Source organism: Dendrobates tinctorius, unplaced genomic scaffold (assembly GCF_039654945.1).
Source record: "Dendrobates tinctorius isolate UK_male_01 unplaced genomic scaffold, ASM3965494v1 ptg000497l, whole genome shotgun sequence".
NCBI classification, from domain to species: Eukaryota; Metazoa; Chordata; class Amphibia; order Anura; family Dendrobatidae; genus Dendrobates; species Dendrobates tinctorius.
The window spans coordinates 707,128-720,032 of record NW_027362157.1 but is presented as its reverse complement, the minus strand read 5'-3'; the positions used below and the strand labels follow the sequence as shown (position 1 = coordinate 720,032).

General features: G+C 49.4%; 1 protein-coding gene across 10 annotated transcripts in view; it reads right to left on the bottom strand.

Annotated features, from left to right (window-relative positions):
* Nucleotides 1–1,297: 1,297 nt before the first annotated feature.
* SLC6A9 (solute carrier family 6 member 9) overlaps nucleotides 1,298–12,905 on the bottom strand; it is a 280,632-nt gene continuing 269,024 nt past the window's right edge. For all 10 annotated transcript variants that reach the window (XM_073564874.1, XM_073564871.1, XM_073564875.1 and 7 more), the window contains 2 exons: nucleotides 5,287–5,457; nucleotides 1,298–5,207 (listed from right to left, as the gene is read on the bottom strand). In XM_073564874.1, coding sequence (XP_073420975.1) covers nucleotides 5,013–5,207; nucleotides 5,287–5,457 — 366 coding nt within the window. In that variant the 3' untranslated portion in view covers nucleotides 1,298–5,012. The remainder of the gene's footprint in view (nucleotides 5,208–5,286; nucleotides 5,458–12,905) is intronic.

Genomic DNA, 12,905 nt, shown 5'->3' with positions numbered 1-12,905 from the left:
ATAAGAACATAAAGGCTCATCTCAGTTTTGCCAGAAAACATCTTATCCCCAAGACTTTTGGAAGAATACTCTGTGGACTGATGAAACAAAAAGTTGAACATTTTGGAAGGTGTCTGTCCTATTACATCTGAGGTAGAAGTAGTGTAGCATTTCAGAAAAGGAACTTCATACCAACAGTAAAATGTGGTGGTAGTGTGATGGTCTAGGGCTGTTTTGCTGCTTCAGGACCTTTGAAGATTTGCTGTGGTAAATGGAACCATGAATTTTGTTGTCTACCAAAAAATCCTAAAGGAGAATGTCTGGCCATCTGTTTGTGACCACAAGCTGAAGTGCACTTGGGTTATGTAGCTAGACAATGATCCAAAACACGCTAGCAAGTCCACCTTTGAATGGCTTAAGAAAAACAAAATTAAGACTTTGGAGTGGCCTAGTCAAAGTCCTGACCTTAATCCAATTGAGATGCTGTGACATGACCTTAACAAGGCGGTTCATGCTCGGAAACCTCCAATGTGGCTGGATTTCTTTTCCCTTAAATAAATATAAAGACCTTCTTTTATAAACTGCATTTTGTGTTACTTGTGTTATCTTTGTCTAATATTTAAATTTGTTAGGTGATCTGAAACAAACATGCAAAAGAATAGGAAGTTGGGAAGGGGTCAAACAATCACTTTTTCACCCAACTGTATATATAGTACATACCCATACACTTAATGCCACCTTCTATACAGTTCTTCTGACTCCTGCAGAGTATAGTACCTGTGGTGACATCATGGGCACATGATGCTGACATCACCATAGGTCCTGAGGCAGTCTCCACATTGGAATGCTATTATCAGTGTAGCTCCTGCTGTAGACACTGGGGGCTCCCAAGAGTGTGGGGATCCTGAGCACAATTGCCCAGTCTTCTTCCACCTCCCTAACGCTGGCCCTGGGTGGGCGTTGTGGGACCACTGTTGCCCACCATGATGTCCCACCAGATTCATTACTCCCATGGGGGTCACTAGAGATATTTCAGCTGGCTTTGTGGCTGTGATGTGATTGGTGCTTCTTTACCGCTGATGTCCCCCGGTTTATGCCGCCCCCCACTGAAGGAGTTTGTACCTTTTTTGCACCTTATTATGAAGTCCCAATTCTTCACTCATGACTCCAGAATTCCACCCACCGTTACAGTGGCGAAAGCAGCGTAAGAAAATGAGACGTCACATATTACTGCGCAAAATTGTCAATGAAAATAATTCTGACTTTTTGATGCCACACACGGACAGAAAACCCTGGAAATAAGAGGCGGCAACAGGACGAGGTTTCTACCATTCTTTATTGCTAATAAGTCATAAACTACAGGGACATTTGTCCAGCAGGACGCGCCCGTCGTCTACTCCCGGGCGTGACGGAAGTACGGTTCTTCTTGGAGTGCCTTGTGCTTCTCTATAGTGGGGGGTCGGGACGCGAGAATAAAATGAAGCAAAGTATCAGAGAACAATGGACGTGCGACACGTCACAAGGAACCACGCAACGCTACTTGTTGGTGCAATTGAGGAACATCAATGAGGAGTATTACCAACTACAACTCCCACCAGACACTCCCCCTACAGACACACAGTCACATATATAGCATCGGCCATTTGGAGAGGGATATTGGCATTAACATCTTAAAGCTCAGAGGGGAAAAGAGTAAATAAAGGAATGAAGATGCAGGACGCGGCGTCACCCACTGCTCATGTGCATAACCTGACCCTGTGCCACTACACATAGATGCAGCAGAGCTGAGCACTGATATCACTGCACTGCTCCACTGCAAGAATAAGAAAAGCAAAGACAGAAGTCATTAACATGTATCTAGTGCAACAATTGGCCACTGACAGCCACGCCCAGCGCATCAGCTCCACCCATGAGGAGCTGGCATTTGTATTGAATGATGTCTCTAGTTGTAATTTGCAGCAGAACTTGCGCTAAAGTTATTTATTAAAGGGGCGGTGTCCAGTCCCCTGTAAGTGAAGCATAATAACTGTATAATGAATGTTCTGCAGCTTTATAATAGACTTTGTGCTTCAATGTCTCACCATATCTCTGCTTGCTGTATTAAGAGTTGAGCCAAAAGATTTGCAGATCCTTGGTCTAGCGACCATGTTGGTAATCCTGGGCCCCTGGACAACAGCCGGAATCCTTGGCATCCCTTCTGATCAGGCCAGGGTTCCCCAACTCCAGTCCTCAAGAGCCGCCAACAGGTCATGTTTTCAGGATTTCCTTAGTATGATTCAGGTGATTATTGCAGTACCTGCACAGGCAACAATTCCATCACCTGGGCAATACTAATGAAACCCTGAAAAAATGACCTGTCAGTGGCTATTGAGGACTGGAGTTGGGTAACCCTGGATTAGGCCATCATTGCTGCACACCACACATGACGACGTTGCACCAGGCCTACTCCTCAGAAGTCCGCAGGGTCCGGGGCTGCCGCCCCTTGATCAGACTCCTGGGAGGCTTTTTGCTGAACTCTGATCTCTTTGAATCTGGAGCCTGAAAATGGGACCTGGCCTTGTCCTGCTCACACAGCTGAGGGTCTGTTACAATGGTGTCCAGCCACGACAATCCTCTGTGTGCGGAGCAGCCTGATACATTGTAACAAATCCTCAGGAGAGCAGACTGTCTACACTGGACACAGGATGAGCTCCCTTCTATAGACAGCAAGCACAGATCTTAGAAGTGGTGAGCGACGGCGACACAAAGCGTTTCAGAACGTCCAGAGCTTTTCATAAAACTGGAAAACTCCTTCATGTTCAGTCTGAATAGGGGCCCAACTGACATAGAGCGACGTCTGCGGTAATATCGATATTACTGTCACTCCGGTGTAATCCAGGAATAGTCAGTGACTGGGGAATGTGGAGGCCAAGGTCACCGGAGCGTAATATGCTTATAATGTCCGGCACAGGCCGGTCAGCGACGATATATATGCAATATATACACCTGGCGCTGATCTGCTGGCCACGTGACTGATAACAGTGAGGTATTTCAAATGCAGGGATGGGGCCCCTGGCTCAGAGGCCTGGTGCAGGAACTCTGTTGCCCCTGGCTGAGGCCCCCGGCTTAGGGGCCCAATGCAGCAACTCTATGGCCTCCAGCTCTGGGACTCTGCGAAAACCAGATTAGAGGCCCGATGCAGGGACTCTGTGGCCCCCAGATTAGGGGCCCAGTGCAGGGACTCTGTGGCCCCCACCTCGTGGACTCTGTGGCCCCTGGCTCATGGGTCCCGTGCCCGCTCTGCAGTATCTAAGTGCCTTGTGCTGCTGGTGTAATACTTGTGTTCTGCGGCAGCGCTGTCGCATTTGTGCTTATTACTGGCCCCACCCACCGCGCAGGACGTGATGATGTCACAGATGACAGGTGCTGTAGATACAAGGTATTCCCGTTTCCATGACAACAGCTTCTTGTGTCGCGCAGTTTTCCATTTGGCGCTTTCTTTCCGTGCGATGATGGCGGCACAGGACCCTCTGTAAACCTTACGTGATTGGTCTATGGGGCGGTGCAGTGTCACGTGACGTCTCCTACCACGATGAGTAAAAACCGTGAAATGCCAACCGTCCGGTGTCTCGATAGCGCCGCGCACGTCTGCCAGATTTTATTGCTTCAGACTGACGTCAGCTCTCCAGGAAAGTCAGGAGAAAAGCGGATCCCCCATTAATTGGTAAAGTCTGAGCCCGGACCATACCCAGGACCCTCGCTCAACATGGTGTCACGTCCTGGCGGCTTGCGTGTCCATGTTAACCCCTTGTTTCACAGTATCAGTAGTCAGATGCCACCTCGTTCGCCTCTCAACCGGGTCATATTCACGTTTTTCTGGTAAAATTTTGCAACCATTAATTAAATCCTCATTGTTAGCGACAGCGAGCATCGGACCGTCACACTTTACTGCACTGCTGTGAGACTGCGGCTTATAATTGTGCGTTCACATGTGGTGGGTCAAAGGCTGAGTGACGAGACGGTCGGCTGTATAGAGAATATATATATGTACCTGCTCCCGGGGAACAGTGGCACCATGACACGCACGTACGTCTGCATGAGGCCTACTGGTGGTAGCGGCGTGGGCGCAGTGTTGCCAGGGCTCCACAAGGTCACCAGCAGCAGATACAAGATATGGGTGGGCACTCGGACCCCATGTGAGAGGCCAGGTCAGACAGTAAGTAACAACCCCAAACCGTGTCATGAATTAGCTACATGGAGGAAGCTGTGAGTCCCAGTCCGATCAGATGTCGCCACGTCACGACGTCAGTACGACCCGATATGAACGGTTGACGGCTGCGTGGACCACGATATATTACACCACAGTGTAGATTCGGGGACTGCCGGGATCGGGAACAGGACACATCCCATGTTAGTGAGGAGGCTAAAAAGAGTTAATGACACAGAAGCCATCTTGTTAGTGTGTGGAGCTCAGCGAGACGCCAACGCTACTTTACGACTACGAGGAATGGTGGCGTCCTGGCGGCCACAAGTTCTCTGGGTAGCAGCGCCCCTCGATATCAGGGGTAGACCCTACCTCTAATTCCACCTCTGGTAGCAGGATATCCGCCTTCCTTAATGTGTCCTCCCCTTGGCACAGTGAAGTGTCCGAGTCTTAGCGCCATGGAAGTGTGCAGGTGGGATCTGAGCCCCCGACCGCCCGGTATTAGCAGATCTGACTAAGAATCTTTCTCTCTGTAAACTATTGTTAGAAAAACTACTCCTCTCCCGCGCGACCTCCATCCACGGAGACAATGAGCCCACTCTGCAGCAGTGTCCTCCGGATGGTCCCGAGTGTGGGGAGCAGGACGGGAGACCCCCGACCCTCTGCTCAGCAGCTGGCGGCTTCTCATCTCCCTGTGAGTCCGGTAGTTATTCTGTTCTGAGGTGACGGGTTGGAACCAGGCAATGGAGGGAAGGACTGGTCTGGATGAAAACACGAAGGAGCAGGGGGAAGAGGGTAACGAGGGTCATCCATACACCAGCGCCTCTCTCCATCCCCTCTGCCCCGCTGGTTACACCTTCGAGTCCTGGCTGTGGGCCTGCCCATTGCTGCCCTGTATTGTCAGGCCAATCTCTTCCTTCTTGTGCTTCTCGGGGTTCAAGGGTTGGGCCTCGGGGCTGCCATCGCTCGGGGCATAGCGGCCTGTCCGATGCTCAGAGAGGGCAGGGCCCCAATCCTTGTTGGGTTTTACTGCGTTCTTCAGCCTCTGGAAGAGAACAGAGAAGTCAGAGACCTGGGAAGAAGAACCCCCATCATCTGCATGGTCGCAGGGATGCCAACTCTACCTGCAGGAAGGTGTCGCCATCTGAACGCCAGATCCTGAAAGCAGCATACAACGGGATGCAGACAACAGAGGAGAGTGCCATTAGGAAGCCCAGCATAATGGCCCAGTCTGGGTACACGTAGTCATTGTACGAGATCGGCCGATACTGGATGACGGTGAAAATCAGGATGAACTGGAAGTGGAGAGAGAAGGGTTAACATTGACAGAGAAGCTCCAGCTATCCCAGAGGAACAAGGACAGCGGCAATCGACGGGTTAAAGCATCATCATTTCTAAGGCCCCTTTCAAATTGCGTCTGAACCCCCTGCAAAACGGGATTTGGGTGTATTCGACAATAGGGCCATTGAACACTGAACCCCTTAACGACCGCCAATACGCCTTTTAACGGCGGCAGTTAAGGGTACTTATTCCTGCTTTTTAACAGCGTTGAGAAATAAGTATATAGCGCCCCTCAGCGTCAGAATTTCTCCGGGGTCTCAGCTACTGGGGGTAGCTGAGACCTTGGAGAACATGACTCGGGTCAGTTTTTACCGACCCCAGTGTTGCGATCACAAAAAAAAAGTCCGGGTTGGAGTTAGAACTGGGCGGTTTCCACTGTTTAGGCACATCGGGGGTCTCCAAACGCGACATGGCGCCCGACATTTATTCCAGTCAATTTTGCGTTCAAAATGTCAAACAGTGCTCCCTCCCTTCCGAGCTCTGCCATGCGCCCAAACAGCGGCTTTCCCCCACATAGGAAGTATCGGCGCACTATGGAGAAATTGCACAACAAATTTTGAGGTCCATTTTCTCCTGTTACCCTTGTGAAAATAAGTTTGGTTCCAAAGTAAATTTTTTGAGAAAAAAGTAAAATGTTCATTTTTTCCTTCCACATTGCTTTAGTTCTCGAGAAGCACCTGAAGGGTTAATAAACGTCTTGAATGTGGTGTTGAGCACCTTGAGGGGTGCAGTTTTTAGATTGGTGGCACTTTTGGGTATTTTCTGTTATATTGACCCCCACACTCACTTCTAATGTGAGGTGGTCCCTAAAAACATGGTTTTGTAAATTTTGTTGGAAAAATGAGAAATTGCTGGTCAACTTTTAACCCTTATAACGACCTCACAAAAAAATAAATTTTGGTCCCAAAATTGTGCTGATGTAAAGTAGACATGTGGGAAATGTCATTTATTAACTATTTTGTGTGCCGTATCTCAGTGATTTAAGGGCACAAAAATTAAAAGTTTGAAAATAGCAACATTTTCAAAATTTTTGCCAAATTTCCATTTTTTTTCATAAATAAACGCAAGTTATATCGAAGAAATTTTACCACTAACGTGAAGTACAATATGTCACGAAAAAAAAAACAATGTCAGAATCACCAGGATCCATTGTGAAGTGTTCCAGAGCTATAACCTCATAAAGGGACAGTGGTCAGAATTGTAAGAATTGGCTCCGTCATTAAGGGGTTAATAGTGCAGACGGAGCCACTAATGTGGGGAAGAACACAGTGAAAGGGGCCTTATGTCAAATCCATGTCAGTGGGGCCCCATAGTATGAAAAGAAGAGATGTAACACAAATAATACTGCCATACTATGACACCAGTCACCGGACAGTGAAGCCGCACTGGAACGCTGCGATCGCTCAGGGCTGTGATGTCACACTGGAGCGCATCGGTCACTCAGGGCTGTGATGTCACACTGGAGTGCACCGGTCACTCAGGGCTGTGATGTCACACTGGAGCGCTCCGGTCACTCAGGGCTGTGATGTCACACTGGAGCGCTCCGGTCACTCAGGGCTGTGATGTCACACTGGAGCGCATCGGTCACTCAGGGATGTGATGTCACACTGGAGCGCATCGGTCACTCAGGGATGTGATGTCACACTGGAGCGCACCGGTCACTCAGGGCTGTGATGTCACACTGGAGCGCACCGGTCACTCAGGGCTGTGATGTCACACTGGAGCGCACCGGTCACTCAGGGCTGTGATGTCACACTGGAGCGCTCCGGTCACTCAGGGCTGTGATGTCACACTGGAGCGCTCCAGTCACTCAGGGCTGTGATGTCACACTGGAGCACATCGGTCACTCAGGGATGTGATGTCACACTGGAGCGCATCGGTCACTCAGGGCTGTGATGTCACACTGGAGTGCTCCAGTCACTCAGGGCTGTGATGTCACACTGGAGTGCACCGGTCGCTCAGGGCTGTGATGTCACAATGGAGCGCACCGGTCGCTCAGGGCTGTGATGTCACACTGGAGCGCACCGGTCGCTCGGGGCTGTGATGTCACACTGGAGCGCTCCAGTCACTCGGGGCTGTGATGTCACACTGGAGCGCTCCGGTCACTCGGGGCTGTGATGTCACACTGGAGCGCTCCGGTTACTCGGGGCTGTGATGTCACACTAGAGCGCATCGGTCACTCGGGGCTGTGATGTCACACTGGAGCGCTCCAGTCACTCGGGGCTGTGATGTCATACTGGAGTGCATCGGTCACTTGGGGCTGTGATGTCACACTGGAGCGCCCCGGTCACTCGGGGCTGTGATGTCACACTGGAGCGCTCCGGTCACTCGGGGCTGTGATGTCACACTGGAGCGCTCCGGTCACTCGGGGCTGTGATGTCACACTAGAGCGCATCGGTCACTCGGGGCTGTGATGTCACACTGGAGCGCTCCAGTCACTCGGGGCTGTGATGTCATACTGGAGTGCATCGGTCACTCGGGGCTGTGATGTCACACTGGAGCGCTCCAGTCACTCGGGGCTGTGATGTCATACTGGAGTGCATCGGTCACTCGGGGCTGTGATGTCACACTGGAGCGCACCGGTCACTCAGGGCTGTGATGTCACACTGGAGCGCATTGGTCACTCAGGGATGTGATGTCACACTGGAGCGCACCGGTCACTCAGGGCTGTGATGTCACACTGGAGCGCTCCGGTCGCTCAGGGCTGTGATGTCACACTGGAGCGCTCCGGTCGCTCAGGGCTGTGATGTCACACTGGAGCGCTGCGATCGCTCAGGGCTGTAATGTGCTCATATTCACTCTTGGACTCGCAGTGTGATGTAATTCTGATATGAGATATAAGCAGGAATCCTACATACAGGGGCTTCTCACAAAATTAGAATATCATCAAAAAAATTATTTATTTCAGTTCTTCACTACAAACAGTGACTCTCCTCTATTCGAGTCATTACACACAGAGTGATCTATCTCATGTGATTATTTCTGGTAGTGCTGATGATTATGGCTTACAGCCAATGAAAACCCAAAAGTCATTATCTCAGTACATTAGAATACTTTATAACACGAGCTTGAAAAATGATTTTAAAATCTGAAATGTCGTCCTACTGAGATGTATGATCAGTAAATGCGCTCAATACTTGGTTGCAGCTCCTTCTGCATCAATTACTGCCTCAATGCGGCGTGGCATGGAGGCGATCAGCCTGTGGCACTGCTGAGGGGTTATGGAAGCCCAGGTTGCTTTGATAGCAGCCTTCAGCTCGTCTGCATTGTGGGGTCTGGTGTCTCTCTTCTTCCTCTTGACAATACTCCATAGATTCTCTATGGGGTTAAGGTCAGGCGAATTTGCTGCCAATCAAGCCCAGTGATACTGTTGTGTGTACACCAGGTATTGGTACTTTTGGCAGTGTTGACAGGGGCCAAGTCCTGCTGGAGAATGACATTTCCATCTCCATAAAGCTTGTCGGCAGAGGGAAGCATGAAGAGCTGTAAAATGTCCTGGTAGACGGCTGCGCTGACTTTGGTCTTGATAAAACCCAGTGGACCTACACCAGCAGATGACATGGCTCCCCAAACCATCACTGATGGTGGAGACTTCACACTAGACCTCCAGCAGCTTGGATTGTGGCCTCTCCACTCTTCCTCCAGACTCTGGGACCACGATTTCCAAGGTCTACTGTGAAGTCTCCACCACCAGTGATGGTTTGGGGAGCCATGTCATCTGCTGGTGGAGGTCCACTGGGTTTTATCAAGACCAAAGTCAGCGCAGCCGTCTACCAGGACATGTTAGAGCTCTTCATGCTTCCCTCTGCCGACAAGCTTCTTGGAGATGGAAATGTCATTCTCCAGCAGGACTTGGCCCCTGTCCACACTGCCAAAAGTACCAATACCTGGTTTAGGGCTCATACCCATATGTGAAATAAAAAAAAACAGTCCGATCTCCAGACCGAAAAAGCAGACAAGTGCCATGTGAGTGTCATGCGATTTTTAAACGGATCATCCATATGTGCGTATACAATGCGATTCTAACATGAGCTTTTACATAGAGCAGTTCTCTGTCCTCTACACATCGTTTTAAAATTGAAATATTCTTCAAAACACACACACACACACACATATATACACTAGATGGAGGCGGGATGCCATCACATCAGAAGGCCGGTAACGTCACGATGGGGGCAGGCTTTCTCCCCCCCCCCCATGTGCTCACCCACCTATCCACTCTCTCTTTCCCCATGTGCTGACTTCTCCCGTCTGCGCTCTCTTCTTTGACCTGTCTAGGGATGGGCGAATCCTGAAATATTCGGAATCGCTAGGCTGTAACGAGTCCGACTTGGAAACTCGCTATTCGTTGCAAGTCTAGCGAGTCCAATGTTAATGAATGGGGATGCGAGTTTTGCAGCGATTCCTGTGCTTGGGAGGAGGAGAATGGGGATGCAGATTTTTTTTTTGCAGAGTTTCTTAGCGATTTTGTGTCAGCAGCTGGACACAAAATCGCTAAGAAACTAGGATTGCTTGTATTAAACTGTTAAAAAACTAGCTAGGAGTTCTCTCTCTCTGTTTTGCAGCGATTCCTGTGCTGGGGAGGAGGAGAATGGGGATGCGAGGAGAGAGAGAGAGAGAGAGAGAGAACGAACTCCTAGCTAGTTTTTTCACAGTTTAATACAAGCAATCCTAGTTTCTTAGCGATTTTGTGTCCAGCTAGGACACACAAAACTAGCTAGGAGTTCTCTCTCTCTCTCCCCTCCAGCACAGGAATCGCTGCAAGACTCGCATCCCCATTCTCCTCCTCCCCAGCACAGGAATCCCCCAGCACAGGAATCGCTGCAAAACAGAGAGAGAGAACTCCTAGCTAGTTTTTTCACAGTTTAATACAAGCAATCCTAGTTTCTTAGCGATTTTGTGTCCAGCTGCTGACACAAAATCGCTAAGAAACTCTGCAAAAACTAGGATTGCCATTCATTTGCATTGGACTCGTTACTGTGCGAGTAATCGCTTGGAAACTCACAGAGTACCGACTCCTGCGAGTCCCCTACTACTCGCAGAGTAACGAGTCCTAACGAGTAGATTCGCCCATCCCTACTGTCTACCCCACGTGCTATCCCCTTGTCTGCTGTCGCTCTCCTTCCTGTGCTGTCCCGTTTGAGCTGTCTCCCCCCTGTGCTCTGTCTCTCTCACCCCTGTGTCTGACAGTGTACGGAGCATACCACAGCTCCTGGGCAGGGGAGGAAGCAAAAGACAATACTGACATTACAGCAGGAGATCACAGAGGATTCATTTTGTGAGGTAAAATGTTGTTTAAAAACAGTCAGTGAAATATTTTACCTCACAAAATGAATCCTCTGTGATCTCCTGCTGTAATGTCAGTACTGTCATTTGCTTCCTCCCCTGTCCAGGAGATGTGGTATGCTCCGTACACAGTCAGACACAGACAATTTTTAAAATTAACTTTTGTTCGTGGAAAAACCCCTTTAATGTGACCGGCTTCCTCTCTCTGTAGACACATCGCGCATCTGCCACCGGGATCAGCCGAATGATTCACTGCTCCTGCGCGGAATTCGCGCAGGCGCAGTGCGACGGTGTTCCGCTGGTGGTACCGAGCAAGAGGCTGCGTGAGTGTGTGTGTGAATGTGAGTGCGCGAATGTGAATGAGAGAGTGTGACAGTGAGAGTGTGAATGAGAGTGAGTGTGTGTGTGAATGTCAGTGTGTGTGTGAATGTCAGTGTGTGTGCGAATGTCAGTGTGTGTGCATGAATGTGAGTGTGTTTTTAGAGTGTGAATGTCAGTGTGTGAATGTGAGTGTGTTTTGTGAGTGAGAATGTGTGTGTGTTTGGTGTATACGGCGTAGTTAGTGTGTGTTTTGTGAGTGAGAGTGTGAATGTGTGTGTGTGCGTTTGGTGTATACGGCGTATAGAGTGTGTGTATGTGTGTGGTGCGACCGTGTTCCGCTGGTGGTACCGAGCAATAGGCTGCGTGAGTGTGTGTGAATGTGAGTGCGTGAATCAGAGTGTGAATGTGAGTGTGAGAGTGTAAATGAGAGTGTGAATGTGAGAGTGTGAATGTGTGTGTGTTTTGAAAGTGTGAATGTGAGTGTGAGTGTTTTGAGAGTGTGAGTGTGTGTGTGTGTGTGAGAGTGAATGTGTAAGAGTGTGAATGTGAGTGAGTGTGAATGTGTGAGTGTGTGTTTGGTGTGTACGGCGTATAGAGTGTGTGTATGTGTGTGGTGCGACGGTGTTCCGCTGGTGGTACCGAGCAATAGGCTGCGTGAGTGTGTGTGAATGTGAGAGCGTGAATGTGAGTGTGAGAGTGTGGCTGTGAGTGAGTGAATGTGAGTGTGAGAGTGTGGCTGTGAGTGAGTGTGTGAATGTGAGTGTGTGTGCATGAATGTGAGTGTGTTTTGAGAGTGTGTGTGTGTGAATGTGTAAGAGTGTGAGTGTGTGTTTGGTGTGTACGGCGAATAGAGTGTGTGTATGTGTGTGGTGCGACCGTGTTCCGCTGGTGGTACCGAGCAATAGGCAGCGTGTGTGTGAATGTGAGAGTGTGAATGAGCGTGTGAATGTGAGTGTGACTGTGAGTGAGTGAATGTGAGTGTGAGTGAGAGTGAGTGTGTGTGTGTGAATGTCAGTGTGTGAATGTGAGTGTGTGTTTTGAGTGTGAATGTGAGTGTGAGAATGTGAGCGTGAATGTGAGTGTGTGTGTGAGAGTGAATGTGTAAGAGTGTGAGTGTGTGAGTGTGTGCTTGGTGTGTACGGCGTATAGAGTGTGTATGTGTGTGGTGCGACCGTGTTCCGCTGGTGGTACCGAGCAATAGGCTGCGTGAGAGTGTGAGAGAATGTGTGTGTGTGTGAATGTCAGTGTGTGAGTGTGTTTTGAGAGTGAATGTGAATGAGTGAGTGTAAATGAGAATGTGAGAGAGTGTGAATGTGAGTGAGTGTGTTAATGTGAGTGAGGGTGTGAATGTCAGTGTGTGCATGAATGTGAGTGTTTTGAGTGTGAATGTGAGTGTGTGAGAGTGATAATGAGTGTGAGAATGTCAGTGTGAATGTGAGTGTGTCTTGAGAGTGAGTGTAAGAGTGTGAGTGTGACAGAGTGTGAATATGAGTGTGTGTGTGAGAGTGAATGTGTAAGAGTGTGAATGTGTGAGTGTGTGTTTGGTGTGTACGGCGTATAGAGTGTGTGTATGTGTGTGGTGCGACCGTGTTTCGCTGGTGGTACCGAGCAATAGGCTATGAGAGTGTGAGTGAATGTGAGTGTGTGTGAATGTCAGTGTGTGAATGTGTGTGTGTTTTGAGAGTGACTGAGAGTGTGAATGTGAGTGTGTGTGAAAGTGAATGTGTAAGAGTGTGAATGTGTGAGTGTGTTTGGGGTGTACGGCGTATAGAGTGTGTGTATGTGTGTGGTACCG